The sequence below is a fragment of the Brassica oleracea genome, chromosome C4 (assembly GCF_000695525.1).
Source record: "Brassica oleracea var. oleracea cultivar TO1000 chromosome C4, BOL, whole genome shotgun sequence".
NCBI lineage: Eukaryota > Viridiplantae > Streptophyta > Magnoliopsida > Brassicales > Brassicaceae > Brassica > Brassica oleracea.
Genome location: NC_027751.1, coordinates 50,340,801 through 50,360,010, shown reverse-complemented (window position 1 = coordinate 50,360,010; position 19,210 = coordinate 50,340,801). Strand labels below are relative to the sequence as shown.

Genomic DNA, 19,210 nt, shown 5'->3' with positions numbered 1-19,210 from the left:
TGCAAGTAACATATTTTTAGACAAGTACTCGAAATAACAAGTTCTCGTTTCCGACAAATCAAGTACAAGTCCAAAAATTCATTACTCGTTCAATGCCAGCCAAATATCAAATATACGTAAGAAAGTAAGTACCCGTCTTGCGTCCATCCCTACTAGCAAGTTGATGTCAACTATGAATCTATGATAATAAATTTTCAAGAATAGTTTTTGTGAGGCAACTAAAAAGTCATCACCAGTTTACAGTAATCCAGAATTGGATAAGTATGAAATATGTGTTTCAAAAAAAAAAAGGATAAGTATGAAATAATGTTAACATCATCAAAATATGATTATTCTGTTCCTTTTTGGACTTTATTATTGTAACGGGGAATATGAATATAAAAATTATATCAAAATATGTTTGCACTTTCCCATACATATTAAATTTTATTATAAATATATTATTTTTTACTTCTTTAAATTTTAAATTAATATTAAAAATGTGTTTTGAAAATTTATGATTTATAACTAAAAATGCATAGAAGACTTATAACAGATTATTCTTGGAAATACAAAACAATACTATGAATGTAACGGAAAATTTGATTAATTAGTTATATGAATATGAAGACCTATCCATGTTCTGATAGCATTAGCGAACAGAGAACACAGTAGTATATTGGTTTTGTAACATACGTGCCAAGACTGCACTTGGGACCATATGTTATGTACTATTTAAGCGTCTCGAAGTTCACGTAAAATCAATAATATTCAAGAAATCTTTAGGTTAGATGTCTTATAAGAGTCTAGTGATTAGGCGGGCACCTAAACCATTTTTTAGTACCTAGACTGATTTTTAAAAATCATTTCGTTTAGGTTGATTTACCGAATAGACGGAGGATAAACCGATCTTTTATAACACTGGGTAAATATATATGAATGTAAGGGAAGATTAAAAGATGAAATCCAAAAAGACTCATTTTAGTATATATTTACATATATAGGTGATGATGCCTCGAGAAGAACTGTTCTCTAGCCAAGACTCTAACATGCTTCAGATACGAACCAATCTCCATCTCTCCCCTTCTACTAGCTTCTTCCAAATTACACAGCACATCTTCAATAGCCTTATCTGCCGCCAAGCTCTCCACCAACAGTTTCTTCTCTTCTTCCATTTCAAACATCTCTTCGACTCCCACGTCCTTGGACGTCGCTTTCATCAGCTTGGGATAGTTCCTCTCCACCCATATAGCCAACACATCTGTGTCCTCTTCGAGCTTCAGAACATTCTCTTTAAGTGTCTCCCTCTCTGTCTCAAGGTCGCTGATGATCGTTCTAACCGATTCTGATCTTTGCTTCACTTCCTTCTGGAGTCTCCAGAGGCTTTCAATCTCTTCCTCTGATATTGACATGATTGCCAACACGTCGTAGTGGAGACTCGTGACTAACCTGTCTAGAGCTTCGGGTCTTGAAACCGACCGAGTCTTGGTCGGGATGGAGTCTGTCTGAACAAACGGGTGGTCATTAGCAAGAACTCTCCTGAGGTTTCGAACGAAGTTGAGGAGATTGCACGGTGGGTACTCCCAAGTCTCGATGTAGTTAGAGTTTGTGTAACCAGAGGAGCTGACGAATGGGTGGTTGGTCCGAACCGGAGTCATCGAATCAGGAGGGATCACAAAGACAAGAGGAGGAGTCAACGGGTAGTTCTCGTGAACCCAAATGGTCAACTGTACAGCTGTGCTTTGTTGAGGAGTACGTAGAGAGCCATCCAGACGAAAGAGTTGAACTGTGGTTCCGTTGTTGTGGTTGAAAGTATCAGTAGAGAGGTCGAAGTTTGAGAAGTCTTGGAGGAACGAAGTTAGATGCTTTCTTATGACCCATTTCTGGTCTGGATCGGTGTAGGACAGAGCAAATGGACCAGTTGCAAGAAGAGCCTTCTCTATGAATTTTAGTGGAGAAGATGATGATGATGATGATGCCATTGAGGCCAAAGATGGGTTGGTTCTTGCTATTTTATGATGTTCTTGAGTTCCTGAGTTTTATTGTTTTATATTATGAAAATTACTTCAGATTTTGTTGGTTGGTCAAAGCTTAGAGAACAAGGGATAGTGATTGTTGTGTTGTTTCTTGGAAGTTTACTTTGGTCTTTATCCTTTGTTTTCTTAGATTATATCTCTGTCACTGAATCAGTCATGTGTTTAGTTTATTCTATATATTGGCTTGGTCCACCTTTTGTAATTAAATTCTAACAACAATCATTTTAGAATCACTTGACGTTGACTATATAGCTGAAGATTGCCAAGTCTTTTATGTATTTTTAAAGAACGTTAGTTATTTTTGTTCAAACCAAGCTACAGTCACAGCAGTGAAACTATGAAGATGAAATTATATATTACATCCGATCATGGTAAGTTATATCATTCACCATCTTGATATATTCAGCCTCAGGATATGTACCTATCCTCCTCTCATGGTTTTCCTTATTCCCGAGCATGTGTTTCTTTTCTTCGTCCCATTGTCCAGATAGGTGGTCCTTTTTGTTCCGCAGATGCTTCACTTTTCGTTTGGAATCGCTATATAGACCCCTTGCGCATTGCCTAATCTGCAGTTTGTCTTCCCAGTCTTTTTGAATCTCTCTGATCAGCTTCTTTAGAACCTAGATAGTTTGCAGACGTTTTCTCATTGGCTAGTCTATTGAAATTATGTAGAGATTAATAAGGCTTAATCTCTAAAAATAGTGCACGTCGGGAGTTTCAATAAAACTAAGTAATATATAAAAGATTTAGGTCAATTTATCGTCAATTGGTTTTAGGTTGGATGTCTCAAATGAAAGAAGGGATGTGCTTACTTTTATTTCCAGCTCCACAGATTTTCTCAAATTGTCACAACTCGTAGGGTTACAAACCAGTGTACAAGTTAAAACAGCTTTGTCTTTACACTTGTTCTTCTCTTTAACCTCATTTAGGAGACCCTGTATAGATCTTCTGCTCTCACTCCTTGGCATTTTTCTTTGAATGTAGTAGAGCTAATGTTATGGAAAGACAAAATATTAAAAGGCCACTTATGATACTTGTAAGCACACAATAGTACTAGTAGTACCTCACGGCTAACTTCTCTGAAATCACGTATTGCTTCACAGTCCAGCTTCTGGCATTGTTCAACTTCCAAGCTTTCAACGCTGTTGGACATCGAGAATTGTAGGCTCTAAATGTCCAAAGCAAGTTTAAGGAAAAAGTGTGTGTTAGTTATATGATTAATTTGTGTTATAATGACATTTGTTTATTTGGAGTATCATTACATGATCAATGGTTTCTTCTGTTGTAGGTATCTTGTCAAGAGCCTCATGTAGTTTCTTTACCAAATTGTTGCACCAGTCAGTGAAAGCTTCAGCCGAGGAACAGAGACTGTCGGCACGCCTTCTCTCATTGTATAGGCTCTGAAACTGTGACTGGCCGCACAAAAAGATAAAGCATTTTTAATGTTTTTGGTGGTATGTTTCAGGGCTTACATGTCTTGAAAACTTACATCTGATTCTGTGTACTTTTGGCTTGTGTGGAGATAATCTTGTTCCACCTTCTTGAGTCGTTTCTCAGCTTCTAAGTTATGTTTCTTCAGTTTGTTGCCTGTATAATCCATAGCCTCTTTTCTGTTTGTCGTGTTTGTGAATGCTATTAACAAAAAGTCTCTTTGATAGTATCTTTACTTTGCAAGTATTATGTTCTTATATAATCACATTATCTGAGTATTAAACGGATTAATGAGGATCTTGCTCCCCACGCCAAGGAAGTATATAATTTCGTCAACGAAACTATTAATAATTTCTATACATATGCAAAGTACGTGACATTATAGGTTTACTTCTTTAATAATGTAGTAACAACAACTCAATAGAAGCCAGCTCATTCTCTTCTCAAATGATATTATGAGTGTCTCAAAAACATATAATAATGACTAAAGTAATGTTTAACCCCACAAAGCAACCAACTAGTTGGATCAGACTTTCTGTCTTTCTGATAAGTCATTTCTGATCTGGATCAGTGTAGGCCTGGGCAAAAAGACCAGTGGGCTGATGATGTTGATGTTGATGTTGATGATGATGATTTTGAGGATAAATCTGGTTGTGCTATTTGTGATGTTCTTGGTTTTAAACTTCATTTTATTGTTTTCACAATGAAAGGACTTGAGATATGTTGAGTCAAGCTTAGGGAATAACGGATAGTGACTGTTCTGTATTATTGTGTGGAAGTTTATGTTTTTGGAAGAATGGTCTAACTACATTGTCTTTATTACTTAATCTAAAGCTAAAAGATTATTGTGAACTAGATGAAATGGACCACATTGTTAGCTAGGTGGTCCAGTTTTACGAACTCTGATAATGTGCTTCTCTAGATTCCTCTTTTTTTTTTTTTTCTATATCAGCTTTATGCCTCGCCATTACATTTGAATTGTCTTCGCTTTGGTATTTTCTCATTTCAGCTTTTTCCTCTACAAATCTTTATCATCTTTCATTTGTGAAAACCTAAAAAAAAATAGACAATTTCCATGCAAGGCCATTAGCTGTGACAAGAATTTTCATTGTTTTTCCTCTGCTAAGACTTGAGACTGTACAATAAGCAGTGAAACTATATGCAGGTGAAATATTGGTGAACTATTTAGGAAAAGGTGAAAAACTCCTAGCACCAGATTAAAATATTACAACCCATCATTGTAAATAATGATGTATTTAGCCTCATGATGTTACCTAACCTCTTCTTTCTATGTTCATATACTCTCAGTTCCTATAAGCTAAACTTCTTCTTGAGCCTCCCATACTAGATCAGCAAATCAAATATATAGGAGCATTTTATCTTCTCAAAGGATTCTGAATGTCTTATTAAAAACAATAGGTGCAACAATTATTGTTTAATTATTATAATCCATTAGTCTCACAAAAGCAAAGACAGTCACCGAGTCTGATCACAGTCTCCTTTACACCAAAAAGACAAGGGGAGACACACTGTGATTCACCAGTTCATACCCTTAAATATCAAAAAAACTATTAAGGGGCTCAGAACACTCCTATCTCTCACAACACCTCTCTTAGAGGCTTTTTATGTAATTATAACAAAAGCTTCCACACAATCTTCAAACACCAAAGACTATGGAACCACCTACCGATGCACTCAACATATCTACCGTTTCCTGCTTCTCCTCTCCACGAACATAAGTAGACAGCCACTTTGATTTAACATACTCAGCTCTCCTCCACGGTGGCACATGAAGTCCTTTCTTCTTCAAACTCTGCTTTGCCGCTTTAGATAGAAGCATGATGATCCTCTGCAACCGATCCGCTTTGCCTACAAAAATACAAGGAATAGTTTGCAGGATCGACTTGTAGGTCTTGGTCGCACGAGCAATCTCGAAGTTGGACTTGAAATCAATGTCGATCAACAGTCTTTCGCCTTCCATAATCACATCCAGATACTCATACTCCCCTGTAGGATATGAAGGAGTCTTCTCCCAACGAGATTTGCATATAGCCGCATCGTAACCTAACCTCACCAACACACTGACCAGGTTCTTCAAGCAAGATTGGTCTTTACGCTTACTTGTCTCCACAATCTTGGTCACGTCAGCCATTACATTCCTCTCGCTGATGCTCGTACATAGAACCAAACTCTACAAAAACGAATCTGGATCCATCAGGTTTCTGCTTTACCCTTTATTAAGCAAAAACCTAGAGAACATACCTTGAGCCTCACGCAAGCTTCACCAGACGAACACTTGACATCATCCGACCATTCGGATTCATCGCCGGAGCTCTCTGTTCCACTCCCGGTAAAGCAGCTACACCGGCTACGACCGCACCTCTGTTTCTCCTCCTCCTCCTTGTTATCCTCGATGAAGTTCACAACCATCTTCGCCAAGCAGACGGAACTCGGCTCGAAATCTCCGGAGTTGCCTCTAGAAAGCGGCGGCGCGTCGAAATCGCCGACCGTGGCGTTCTTGATACTGAACTGACGCTCGAAGAGACGCTTCAAACGCGACTTCGGCATTTGCTTCATCGTCGGTAGATCTTCCGACAAGTCTATCGGTTGGATCTTCGTGTGAAACGGCATTACGATGGTTTCGAACTTGAGCCAAAATATAAATATATAAGAAAAAAAGGGAGAAAGATTGCTTTATTTTGAAGTCTTTAGATACGGTAATAAAGTCTCCGAGATACGCGACGACGCGAGAACGTTAGAGCTTTATGCTTTTTGTGATCAGAAACTGAATTCGAAAACGGAAAAAACAAAACAAAACAAAATCTTTATGATCTGAAACTAACGAAGAAGAAGACAAAGGATAAGGCTTTGTGTTCGGTTTTTATAAAGAGGAAAGATATAGTGCACACGTGGTTGTCCTACGTGTCAAAATTAGTAACTTTGAGACGGTCAGGAACACGTGTCGTGAGATTAAGGGAGTTGGTTCTTCGTAAGTGACAAAGATCCGGACGTGTCTGCGACTCCACTTGTGCCGGAGTCTGTTAACGGATCCATCCGGAATAAGTTGACGAGAAGATGACGGAAATGCCCCTCCGTAGTTTGAGTACGTACTTTTTGCTTTGTACGAAAGTATATTCGCCTATTTTTAGTACAGTATATCCGTATACCGTAACTTGTCGTAGGGTTGCTGATCAAATCGAAGTTGATTGTTTGTAGTTTTTGTTTTTGTTTTTGATTTTTGCTTTTGTATAAACCATTTTTTATCCAATCAAGTTTTAGTTTTTAGTTTTAGTTTTTGTAAAAACTATTTCACTTGCCAATTAAGTTTTTTAACAAATAGATTCCCTAAAATTTAGGAAAACTAGTTTTTCAAAATTTCAACCAATTTGTGAAGAAAAACCAAAAACCAACTTTTATGAGTTTTCAATATAAAACGAATTTTATTTATTTTGTATAAAATATTATATTTTAATTAATTAATAATTAAGTAAACAATATTTTCATAAAGATAAAATCCCCATGTAATATTTTAATTAATTAATAATTAAGTAAACAATATTTTCATAAAGATAAAATCCCCATGCAAATTTTTTATCATTTACATTAATGTAAAATAATTGATGTGTTCCATATATGTAAATAAATATAGATAATTTTAGTATTAGTTGTAACCAATTAATTATTAACATCTATAAATAAATTATTGAATAATTTTATTATACATACTAAATGACAACTAAAAATTATAAAATTTAAAATATTTTATTAATAAAATATATTATATTAATTTGAAAAATAGCCATTCAAGTTCTAAAAAATGAAAAATATTTCATGTAATGTAATAAAATTTATAAATAGTTTCAAAATTTTAAAATATTTAATTTTTATAATTTATAGATATTTTATGAATTATATTTAAGTATAACACTTAAAAACAAAATAATTTAAAAGATGGTAATGTTTTTATTTTAAATAACAGCCACTATATTTTGATAAATTTTAATGGTAATTTTTTTTAAAAAATTATTATTTTAAAACAATGTATTGGTTATTTTATAAAACAAACTACGAATACACCAAAAACCAAAACCAAAAGCTGAAAATCAAAAATCAAAATCCAAAAGTTAAAAACCAAAAACTAAAATCTAAAACTAAAATTTAAAGCCAAAAACTAAAACCAAAAACTAATGGAAACAATCATTACCTAATTTTCTTTTCAATCTAGAAGCTTAAACGAGATACTAATTGACACGCAATCAAACACATTTATTTTCTCGTGAAAAAAGGTATGTAACAGTTGATTATACGTCACGTTTGTTTTCTAATATTAAAAGAAGGAATAAAGCAATGCAGTTAAGTGAAGAAAACAAAAAAGGTGTCAAATAAAAAAAATGTTCAAACGATTGTTGTAATTTATTTTCTCTTTTTTTTAAGAAAAAAATATTTTCTGTTTTGCTCCTTGTTTTTTATTTATTAGATGTTTTATCCCTTTCACAAAAAAATGTGTTATCCTTAAAACACAAGATTTTTTTACAAAAATATATTAAACTTCAAAAAATAAAAATTTGGGCTTTTAACTTGTAAGCAAACAATCAAAAGTCATCTTGCCGTTTTTTTTCTTTAACCATCCCTTGACCTGGATAAAGGTTTTCGTAAGAGCATCTCTTACCATTGCTATATTTACTTCTAAAAATAGAGATTGCTATAATAGAGTATACTTTTTTATTTTTAAAACATCCCTTCAACTTTTAAAATTTTATAATTATAACAAAAAAATTGATAAGAAAATACATTTTTTATAAACATAAAATCACACTTTTTATTTACCAAACAATCTTATAATGAAACTTTAATTTAAACAAAGTTATAATTATATAAAAATCTTATAAAAATTAAAAAATAATAGGGTTGATTTTTAACTTTCATAAATAAAAGGTACTTGTTATAAAATAAAAATATAATTTTTGAGAATATTCCTTTTTAGAAACAAAAACAGAGGAATACATCGGAGAGAAACACATCTCTATTTTAGAGTTACTCTATTTTAGAAATAGAAATAAGGAAACACACCGGAGAATGTCATGAGTTATTGGTTGTTGTATTTTAATGGATTTGAAAATCCGAACTAAATCTAGTGTTATTGGTTCTATGATTTTCAAATATGTATTAAGATCATGTGTTATTGTTTTAATGATTCATAAATTCTGTATCAAATCAAATGTTATTTAATCGTACGGATTTACTAATATATTTGATTTTATAATGAATTTGAATAGATTTGTTTGGATTTTTTAGTTAAAAATACAAAGACTCAAATCTGAGGGAAAACTTCCGGATTTGCATATTTTAATTGGATTTATAAATGCTATATGAATTTCTAAATCAATCAAAATATATAAACCAATAACATGAGCATATACCAAACTAACTTGTATAAGTAAACCTAGCTCTACCATTTTTATATCATTGGCCTTTTCAAATTATTTTAACCATCCAAGTATAAAAATACCTCGAGCTCAAATATCGGCCCAGGCCCATATGCCCGTAAACTAACTCACTCGGGTCGGGTCGGTCACTAACACGGCCTTTATCTTCTCCGTCGACGAATCTCGTCTCTCCTCGGCGACGCTTTAAGCCCTAAAACTCAACTCCCACTCCACTATCATCCTCTCCATTTCCCTTTCTGCATGCTTAGAGAATGACGAAGGTCTACGGAACAGGCGCGTACGACTTCAAGCGCCACAGAGTCGCCGAGTACCCGCTCGAGTCCACCACTCTCCCGAGCTCCTCGATCACTCTATCCGAGATCCAGCAGGACAGATTAACGAAGATCGCCGAGGAGAGCTGGACCGGAACCGGAGGAGGCAAACCGTTCGATCCGGAAGTCGTCAAGGAGATTTACGCGGCGGAGCTGAAGGTCGCCGGCGGCGGAAGGAAGCCCGTTCCGCTGCAGCGGGTGATGGTTCTCGAGGTGAGCCAGTACTTGGAGAACTACCTGTGGCCTAATTTCGATCCCGAGGCGGCCTCTTTCGAGCATGTTATGTCGATGATTCTTATGATTAACGAGAAGGTAGTAAGGCTTTGTTTTTTTGCTCTCTCGCTGATTGCTGATGATGAGAACTTTAACTTGCGATTTGTATAGTTCAGGGAGAATGTGGCGGCTTGGGTTTGCTTTCATGATCGTGAAGATCTTTTCAAGAAGTTTCTTCAGAAGGTTCTTCGACTTAAAGAGGTTTGAGATCTTCTTCTTTACAATGTGGGGCTTTGTTATAAGATTATTTGTATATTCATATTGTTTTTTGGCTTACTATTGTAGGGGAGAGAGTTGACTATTGCTGAGAAGACAAATTATTTGGTCTTCATGATCAATGCTTTTCAGGTTTGTTTCTGTTTTTTTTTCAATATAGGTAGGAAGTATTTTAGATTGATGCTGCACATGGCTCAAGATTCGTATTTCACGCGGGCTATATATTGTTTCGACGTTTATTTTTAATATCTGTAACTTCGTGATGTTGCAGAGTTTGGAAGATGGGGTGGTTAATGAGACTGTTCTAAGTCTAGCAGGATTACAGTCTTGGCACAGTTTGTCTTATGGACGTTTCCAGGTAGGGGATTGGTTCAGGCGAATTTTGTTAAGGATGATTGTGTATTTTTGTAGTTGCTTTGATGTCATTATTTGATTCTCGCAATTGTAGATGGAGCTCTGCCTTCAGCCTGATCTAATAAAAAAGTGGAAGAGGTCATCGAAGAAATGGGCTGCTGAGGCTATGTCAAAGGGGGAGCAGTTTGATCCATCTTCATCACCTGAAGCAAATTTTGTTCGAGGCCTAATAGAAGAATTCGTCGAGGTAAGAAGCATGTTGTTATTAGGCTGAAGTTGTTTATGTTTACCAATTATTTTCGCATAGTTGTGAAAAATTCATGATTTTTTTTTTTCATCCAGGTGCTTGATCACGGTGTTTTTGCGGATGAGATTGATGATACTGCTGTTTCTCAATTGGTCGATGATTCTTCCGTCTTATACTGCGAGAGATTCATGGAATTTCTCATTGATATGCTGAACCAACTTCCAACAAGAAGGTAATAATATTTCGCACCAGGGCCTCTATGTAGTAGGTCAAAACCTGTATTCTGCATTCTAGGTGTTTTTGTTTGGTCCTGATGATATCTCCGTTATTAATCTTGATACGCTGTGTCCATTTCTGTATCATTCAGTTACTGGACCTTATTTTTTCTTACTCCATCTCGTCGTCTTGATTTTTACAGATACTTGAGACCTCTTGTGGCGGATATAGCAGTTGTTGCCAAGTGTCGACTGAGTGTCCTATACAAACATGAAAAGGGGAAGCTTTTCGCCCAATTGGTTGACTTGTTACAGTTCTACGAAAAGTTTGAGATTAAGGATCATGATGGAACTCAATTAACTGATGATGAAGCACTTCAATTTCATTACGATCGTTTTATGGCGTTTCAGCTACTTGCATTTAAGAAAATACCTAAGGTATTTCCTGGTATCCATGGTTAATTAGATAGATAGTTTTGCTTACTATGTTACTGATGGAATTCGAAGCCTTCAATCTGCTGTCTTCTTTGTTCTCTAATAATATTTGGGTTGTCTTCTCCATGTTCTCAGTTTTTTGTTATATTGTTTGTTTCAGTTGCAAGATGTGTCTTTGGCTAGCATTGGTTCGGTTCACAAGAGTTCTGATCTTAGGAGGAGATTGTCTGCGCTTTCTCTTGAAGATTTAAGGGATGTTGTCTGCTCAAAGGTATTATATCTGGAAGGCTTATTCTTGTAGGTTCACATGTGAAACTAATCATTATGGAATCTTGCTGCTGGTGGCTTTAGTTTACTTTTTCATACATTTATGTTCCTTTACAATTTAACTTACGACCTCGCCACCTAAATCGTTCTCATTTTCGTATGCTTTTGTACAGCTCAAACTGGTTTCAAGACATGATCCTTGGGCAGATAGTAAGGATTTTCTGACTGAGGTCGTGGTCTCCTCTTTTGAGAAGCAACAGTCTCAGAAAGAAGCCATAAACGCTCTGCCTTTGTACCCAAATGAGCAAATCATGTGGGACGAAAGTGTTATTCCAAGCATTAACTATTCTGGGGAAGGTTGCCTTGCTCTTCCAAAGCTTAATCTTCAGTTTCTAACACTCCATGATTACCTCCTTAGAAACTTCAATCTCTTCCGTCTAGAATCTACTTACGAGATTCGTGAAGATATACAGGAAGCTGTACCACATCTACTTGCACACATAAATAACGAGGGAGAAACTGCTTTTCGTGGTTGGTCACGAATGGCCGTCCCGATTAACGGATTCAAAATCGCTCAGGTGAAACAGCCTAATATTGGAGAAGAGAAGCCAGCATCTGTGACTGCAGAAGTTACCTTCAGTATCAAGAGTTACAGAACACAGATAAGATCTGAGTGGAATTCTATTAAAGAGCATGATGTATTGTTTTTGCTTTGTATACGCCCTTCATTTGAGCCGTTAGGTGTAGAGGAAGCTGCTAAAGCTACAGTACCGCAGAGGCTCGGGCTTCAGTATGTCCGTGGTTGTGAAGTCATCGATATCCGTGACGAGGAAGGCAATCTGATGAATGATTTTTCTGGAAAAGTTAAACGGGATGAATGGAAGCCCCCAAAAGGTGATATGAGGACTGTGACTGTCGCTTTAGATGCTGCACAGTATCACATAGATGTTACAGACATTGCTGAAAAAGGTGCTGAGGATGTGTATGGCACATTTAATGTGCTAATGAGGAGGAAACCAAAAGAGAACAACTTCAAGGCTATTCTGGAATCTATCAGAGATCTCATGAATGAATATTGTATTGTACCGGATTGGTTGCATAACGTTTTTCTTGGGTATGGCAACCCTTCTGCTGCACAGTGGCCTAATATGCCAAACCTCTTGAAAACCGTGGGCTTCAAAGATACTTTCCTTGATTCAAATCATCTCAGTGAAAGTTTTCCACATTATGAGGTTAGTAATTATTTTCTGTGGTATATGATGTGATCTAGAACAGCCTTTTTTTCCATGTCTCTCATAAGTCGTGCACCGCAGGTATCTTTCGTAAATGCTGATGGTGCTGAAGTTCTGGATCCAAGGCCTCCGTTTCGAATCACTCTTCCAAAGACACTAAAAGGGAATGCTTATGCTCTTTCTGGAAATAAGATATCTGAAGTAAATCCATCAGAAAATGTTGATATGGTGGATGTGTCCCCGAAGGAGAAACTTATTGTCGAGGCATACACCCCACCAGACCCAGGGCCTTATCCTCAGGACCAGCCGAAGCAGAACTCAGTTAAATTCACACCTACGCAGGTACTACTAATTTCTATATCCTCAGCAGTACACCTATTTGATTAGGACCATTTGGTTACTATGTAATTGTGCTGGCTATGCTCATCAGCTTTGTTATTCGTGACATATTTTTAATATTGAGAAAATTGATCACTGTAGAATTCACATATCCTTACAGAACAATCAAGTCAAATAGAATGCTACTCATCATCTTTATGCGGCCTCATTGTGTTTTATATCTGAAATTTATTAACCTGTATAAACTTTTGTGCATTCTCGTTCGAATGAATAGTAAAGCATTTGGCTTAGTCTCGTCTCTTTGATCTAGTTAAGAATCACATGATATTCTATTTTAATCGGAGAAAGTTTTACCTGAAGTTCCAAAAGTATTTTTATCACCTCAATGGTGGGACCTTTTCTCTCTACTGGTTGATAAAATATTCCAAAACATATGGCTTGGATTCAAGATGAATAGTTTTTAGTTGCAATTTCTAATCAAACCATACTTATTATTGTCCTGTAGGTTGGAGCGATCATTTCTGGTATTCAGCCTGGGCTCACTATGGTGGTTGGTCCACCGGGTACCGGAAAGACTGATACAGCTGTGCAAATCTTAAATGTGCTATATCATAACTGTCCTTCACAAAGGACCTTAATTATCACTCATTCAAATCAGGCTTTGAATGATCTTTTCGAGAAGATAATGGAGGTACATTGGCGTCTCTCTGTTTTTTTTTTTTGTTATATGGAGTAATGGTTTAACAGGTTCTGACCGACAAATGTTACATGGGTTTGTTTTTTCAGAGGGATGTGCCAGCGCGGTATCTACTCCGTCTAGGTCAAGGTGAACAAGAGCTTGCCACCGATCTTGACTTTAGCAGACAAGGCCGTGTCAATGCCATGCTTGTTCGACGTTTAGAACTGCTCAGCGAGGTTGAAAGATTAGCAAGATCACTTCAACTTCCAGAGGATGTAGGTTATACATGTGAAACAGCTGGGTATTTCTGGTTGCTTCATGTCTACTCGCGTTGGGAGCTATTTCTTGCTGCTTGTGGTGGAAATGAAAACAACCCATCGTTTGTTCAAGATCGCTTCCCGTTCAAAGAATTCTTCTCAGACGCGCCTAAACCTGTTTTTAGCGGGGAGTCATTTGAGAAAGACATGAGGGCAGCTAAAGGTTGTTTCACTCATCTCAAGACCGTGTTCCAAGAGCTAGAAGAGTGTAGGGCCTTCGAACTACTCAAATCAACTGCTGATAGAGCAAATTACCTGATGACCAAACAAGCAAAGATTGTAGCAATGACGTGTACTCATGCGGCATTAAAGAGGAGAGATTTTCTTAAGCTGGGATTCAAGTATGATAACTTACTGATGGAAGAAAGTGCTCAGATTTTGGAAATCGAGACTTTCATACCAATGTTACTTCAGAGGCAAGAAGATGGCCATTCACGACTCAAGCGCTGTATATTGATTGGTGATCACCACCAGCTGCCTCCCGTGGTGAAGAACATGGCTTTCCAGAAATACAGTCACATGGATCAGAGTCTGTTTACGAGGTTTGTTCGTCTTGGTATTCCATATATCGAGCTTAATGCTCAAGGAAGAGCGAGGCCAAGCTTAGCCAAACTCTACAACTGGAGATACAGAGACTTGGGAGACCTTTCCATTGTTAAGGAAGCACCCATCTTTCATAGAGCAAATGCTGGTTTCTCATATGAGTATCAGTTGATTAATGTGCCTGACTACGAAGGGAAAGGAGAGTCAACACCATCTCCATGGTTTTATCAAAATCAAGGAGAAGCTGAATATATCGTCAGTGTCTATATATACATGAGATTGCTAGGATATCCTGCTAATAAGATATCGATATTGACGACGTATAATGGGCAGAAGCTCTTAATCCGTGATGTTATCAACCGTCGCTGTGTTCCTTATTCTTTCATCGGCCCGCCTAGCAAGGTAAACTATCCTTCTCGTGTGTTAATGCATTGTGTGTGTGCAATGCTTCCATATCTATTTTGGTGTTTTTGAGCGTCTTGGTTTTGTTGTTTCCTCAGGTGACTACAGTGGATAAGTTCCAAGGACAGCAGAATGACTTTATTTTGCTGTCTCTTGTACGGACACGCTTTGTTGGACATCTGCGTGATGTAAGAAGGTTGGTAGTTGCAATGTCACGTGCTCGGCTTGGTCTGTACGTCTTCTGCCGCCGCTCTCTCTTTGAACAATGCTATGAGCTGCAACCAACGTTTCAGCTTCTTCTGAAAAGACCCGATCGGCTCGGGCTCAACCTGAGCGAGAACACATCAGCATATACAGATCGTGCGGTGGAGGAAGTTGGAAATCCTTATCTTGTTCATGATGTTGAAGAGATGGCACACATAGTTCACGATAGGATGAACGAGTTCTACAAGGTAACCGACGCAAAACTTGCTTGGATAACTAACTAATTTTTGTTTGTTTGGAAAGTCGTTTGCTTCATGTTTGTGTGTGTTTTATTCTGTTGGGGACAGGCACAAGGGGTGTACGAGCAATACCAGAATCACACGCCACAAATTGAAGACGGTAATCACATGGAGAGTGATACAGTTGTTAGCGAAGATGGTGAATCTGAGAAGAAGATGCAGCCAGAGGTAGATGGTGTAGTTGACGAATCATCAAAGGAGACGGTTAGCATGGAGGTGGACAATGGAGTTAGCAGTGAGAATGAGAAAGCTTGATGAGAATTAGAGCAGATCAAACCTTGAGTTTTCCTTTCACGTAACTGGTAAAATCACTAAACACCTCGAATGCATACTGATTTCTATTTCTCTATATATAGAGGATCAATCTACGATAATGTTTTGTTGGTGATGAGATAGAGCATTATAAATTTTATGGATATGGAGTCACTGAGCGGTATATCACAGTCGTTGCTTAGAAACTCGTATAGAATCTGATAGACATGTTTAAATGTTGAGACAAGGATGAAATCAAGCTTCTCGCCTGTCATCCAAGCTAGTTTAAGAGTTGTGTTATTGCTCAAGTCTTGGGACTAACTTGGCAAGCCCAAAACAAACGAAAAATTTGACCACAGATTCAACATGCACGCCCTTGTTTGTCCTTTTTAACACAGATCTTGGTTTATGTCTTTCAATCAAACACAAGGGAGCATCATGTCTATAAACATTACAATCCCATAGACACAAATAGCTTTTCACTCTTTGAAGTCATCCTTGTCATCTTCCGGAATCGGTTGGTTTCTCCAGAACACAGCTAATCCACTCCCACCGACCTGCATAATGCAATGGACCATGGTTACAACAATGCCACTAAACATAAACTACACATTGGTTCAACGAACAATGCCTATGAAAACTTACCGCCATACAGACAACACTGACTGCAGAAGGAACAGCGACCAGAGGATTTTTGAAATGCTTTTGTGCAAGCAAGAACCCCAGCGCTGAACTCTGCAGTTATGCACAAAACAATAAAAGTTTCTTAAATAAGGAGCTTCTAACCAAAACAAACGGCAATATATTACATTGGTGTATAAGAATTTAACTTACTTGCATTCCACATTCTATAGAAATGGTGCGGGAAGTGGACTCGCCGAAAGAGAACTTTGAAATCCAATAGCCAATAGCAAAGGCTGCAGCATGAAGGAGTGCTACTGGGAGTATGAGCTGACCTCCTTGCGTTTTCAAAACCTCTGAAACTTGTCCAATCTTTTTTCACAAGAGTCAAATACTACTTTCACTCCTAAAACATTCAATTTTGTAGTTATATGGAATTTTACTTACAGGGCTAGCACAGAGAAGAGTGGTGAGAATGACTCCTATTAGAGGTGTCACTGTTATAATCTTCGACGTAAACTTAGGAAAGAACTCATTAGCCAGAACTGTCACACAATGCATACAAAAAAGACTTTAGTCCCTAAGGAATCATAGGCAAATTCATTGTTCTAGAAACACTGAGCTCAATACTTTACCTCCAACTATAGTAGGCACCAACACTACTTGAAAAGTGCTAAGAGCTAGTCCCTAATGTCAAAAAAGCCTTTGTTATATGGCAAGATGCAACTATCTTGTTATACAATTCTACTTTGCTAATTTCTAGTCACAAAGAAAAACTCACGGCAGCATCAACGGGAACAAGCTGGCCAGCAAGAAGCTTAGTGAGAAGAGGAGTCATTATAATAGCTCCGATTGTTGAACACCTATAAAATTAGAGAACATATTACTGAGAGGCCTTCAAGAACTAAAAAAACAAGTGAAGAAAAAGAGTATACGTTGTCATGAGTACAGAGAGTGCTACGTTGCCCTTGGAAATGTAGGTGGCAACGTTTGACGCCTGTCCTCCAGGGCAGCATGAGACGAGGATAAGACCAGTTGCAAGAGGTGCTGAAAGCTTAAGAGTCTATGATAAAAGGTTTAGTATTAGGTGGCTCCTCAACAATCATCAACAACCAAAAAAAAGGGAAACAATACCATTGCGATGAGGAAACCTAACACTGGCTTGATCATATACTGTGCAAGAAAACCAACACCCACCTGCAAGAGGAGTCCAAATGTTAACATAAAGAGAGTAGATACACAGTTGGTCATAGGGTCTCACCGTCCAGGGGTTACGTAAACATCTTCTGAAATCTTCAAAGGTAAGCGTTAATCCCATGGAGAGCATGAGAAATCCAAGACCAAGAGTGAAGAGGTCTGTTTCCAACCATGTAACCTACATAAAAGACACTTAATCTATTAGATTGACATACGATTAAACAAAAATAAGAAGCATGGAAGAAAGCATACCAAAGATGGCTTGAAGATGCCAACAAGTGTTCCCAAAATAACCTGCACACCAACAAACAAAAGAAAGCATCACATTCACTCCACCATTTTGAGATATCAAACGCATATAGAAAAGGTACCCAAAGTGGGAAAAGGGTGGTCAAAAGCTCAATAGTCTTCTCGTACTGGCTAAGCTCCTTAGGAGTGCTTTCAGGTGCATCACCTGAAAAATCTGCAGCAGCATTGCAAACAACTCGGCTGCTCCTGTAAAGTTTACAACGAACATGTTAAACAAGAAGCTAACTTGAACTTGACGCACATCTAACCAGGACCGTCCCTGGGCCATGCTATGTGAAAGGCCTCAAAAAGAAAAAATTTAGACCTTTGAATTTGTAAAAAAATGGTTTTTACATAGACATAGACACACATGTTCCTAAAATCTTAGAGCCGGCCCATCTAACTAAAAAAATTACATCAATGGATGAACTTTATTTAGTCCCCAATAAAGTACCTGGAGGAAGCTGACTCGAGAGCAAAGACAGAGCGTAACGGTCTACAACTGTTCTGAATCCTTAAACTTACTCCAGCTTTACCAACGGGAGACAACTTGAGAGAATCTGAAATAAACACAGAGAAATGGATTAATCCGGCCCTGAGAATTTGGAGGTCCTAAACCATTTAGTAAAAATTTAAAAAATTTGGGACTTAAATTTTTTTTTTTTAAATTGGGATTTTATTTACATATAAAATTTTTCAAAAAATTTGGAAACTAAGGCCAATGTTTTATTAGTTTTTTTCCAGGACAGGCACTGGATTCATCAGCAACAACAAAAAAAACCAGAGACTTTGTGTTAGATTAAAGGATCTCTGATGTTATTATATACCAGGTGAAGTTTGAGCTCTGCTCATAAGAGTTACAGGAACCCATGAAGTGCAATGACTTAATCTGCCATCTGTTGGCAGAATTCTGGAGATAGAGGCCATGAAAAGGGTCTAAGGATCACAGAGAAAGAGAAGAAAATGAAATAAAGAAGATGACTCCAAAGAAGCAGGAGGAAAATGTTTTTTTTTTTGGAGCCTTGTGTGATTTGGTGGAAGATGACAAGAGCCACACATTTTTTTTTAACTCAATCTGCACAAAATATCTCAAGAAAAATATTTAAATCTTTTACCATATTGGGATTAACGAAGAGTGTGCTTGTCACATCGGAGTTGTCTGCCTTCCCGCCGGACTTTATGCCGTTTTGGAGATGACACGTAAGTGTGCCATTCTTGCTTATCATAATATTGGGCTTGAGTTTTGTTTCTGTGGCCCACTACTAGTTCTGGACATTTGTAACTGAAACCCAAATCCAAAACTTTAATAAACATATTTTGGATTTCCTATTATCCAAATCTGGTCCGTATTAAATTAGCATTTGAAATGATTATTCACAATAATAAATAAATATTTAACTTTATGTCTATCATGGTCCGGTTGTAAAATATTCAAATATTAGTTTTTTTTGAAAAAAAATTCAAAATATTATTAACCGAATCCAAAATGAATTTGCATTTAAAATGATTTTTTTTAGAAAATTATTAAAAAAAAAGTTTCCTAATAAAAAATATGATTAACCAAACCTAACTCGAACATATATCAATCCAATCCAAATATAACCCGAACGTCCATGTGAACTACAC

At 37.1% G+C, this 19,210-nt stretch overlaps 5 protein-coding genes across 10 annotated transcripts; 1 reads left to right on the top strand and 4 right to left on the bottom strand.

The window, feature by feature from the left end:
- Positions 1 to 890: 890 nt before the first annotated feature.
- Positions 891 to 2,150, bottom strand: LOC106340358 (protein ELC-like). The gene has a single exon (XM_013779241.1). The coding sequence runs from the start codon at positions 1,959 to 1,961 to the stop codon at positions 972 to 974; it is 990 nt and encodes a 329-aa protein (XP_013634695.1). The 5' UTR covers positions 1,962 to 2,150; the 3' UTR covers positions 891 to 971.
- Positions 2,151 to 2,298: 148 nt separating this feature from the next.
- Positions 2,299 to 3,653, bottom strand: LOC106341127. 2 transcript variants are annotated; one of them, XM_013779947.1, is made up of 5 exons: positions 3,505 to 3,653; positions 3,278 to 3,427; positions 3,079 to 3,183; positions 2,828 to 3,004; positions 2,299 to 2,635 (listed from the first exon to the last, which is right to left on the bottom strand). In XM_013779947.1, the coding sequence occupies exons 1-5, from the start codon at positions 3,613 to 3,615 to the stop codon at positions 2,372 to 2,374; spliced, it is 807 nt and encodes a 268-aa protein (XP_013635401.1). In that variant the 5' UTR covers positions 3,616 to 3,653; the 3' UTR covers positions 2,299 to 2,371. The 2 variants fall into 2 exon arrangements, with proteins under 2 accessions (XP_013635401.1, XP_013635402.1); XM_013779948.1 differs by having other exon boundaries at positions 2,598 to 2,670.
- A 1,209-nt stretch (positions 3,654 to 4,862) lies between these two features.
- Positions 4,863 to 6,270, bottom strand: LOC106340413. Its single transcript, XM_013779289.1, has 2 exons — positions 5,709 to 6,270; positions 4,863 to 5,637 (listed from the first exon to the last, which is right to left on the bottom strand). Exons 1-2 carry the CDS (start codon positions 6,075 to 6,077, stop codon positions 5,104 to 5,106), a joined length of 903 nt encoding a protein of 300 aa, XP_013634743.1. The 5' UTR covers positions 6,078 to 6,270; the 3' UTR covers positions 4,863 to 5,103.
- A 2,761-nt stretch (positions 6,271 to 9,031) lies between these two features.
- LOC106341867 (intron-binding protein aquarius) lies at positions 9,032 to 18,911 on the top strand. 5 transcript variants are annotated; one of them, XM_013780601.1, is made up of 15 exons: positions 9,032 to 9,516; positions 9,589 to 9,678; positions 9,763 to 9,825; positions 9,965 to 10,051; positions 10,142 to 10,294; positions 10,390 to 10,526; positions 10,713 to 10,947; positions 11,105 to 11,215; positions 11,385 to 12,443; positions 12,525 to 12,785; positions 13,288 to 13,473; positions 13,569 to 14,723; positions 14,822 to 15,175; positions 15,275 to 15,528; positions 18,491 to 18,911. In XM_013780601.1, the coding sequence occupies exons 1-14, from the start codon at positions 9,145 to 9,147 to the stop codon at positions 15,479 to 15,481; spliced, it is 4,470 nt and encodes a 1,489-aa protein (XP_013636055.1). In that variant the 5' UTR covers positions 9,032 to 9,144; the 3' UTR covers positions 15,482 to 15,528; positions 18,491 to 18,911. The 5 variants fall into 5 exon arrangements, with proteins under 5 accessions (XP_013636055.1, XP_013636053.1, XP_013636052.1 ...); XM_013780599.1 differs by lacking the exon at positions 18,491 to 18,911 and adding an exon at positions 18,329 to 18,458; XM_013780598.1 differs by lacking the exon at positions 18,491 to 18,911 and adding an exon at positions 18,318 to 18,355.
- LOC106341868 (sodium/pyruvate cotransporter BASS2, chloroplastic) lies at positions 15,729 to 18,541 on the bottom strand. Its single transcript, XM_013780603.1, has 13 exons — positions 18,412 to 18,541; positions 18,039 to 18,144; positions 17,668 to 17,791; positions 17,549 to 17,590; positions 17,361 to 17,474; positions 17,234 to 17,296; positions 17,035 to 17,162; positions 16,881 to 16,962; positions 16,735 to 16,786; positions 16,547 to 16,644; positions 16,313 to 16,471; positions 16,124 to 16,213; positions 15,729 to 16,035 (listed from the first exon to the last, which is right to left on the bottom strand). Exons 1-13 carry the CDS (start codon positions 18,509 to 18,511, stop codon positions 15,958 to 15,960), a joined length of 1,236 nt encoding a protein of 411 aa, XP_013636057.1. The 5' UTR covers positions 18,512 to 18,541; the 3' UTR covers positions 15,729 to 15,957.
- Positions 18,912 to 19,210: the final 299 nt, after the last annotated feature.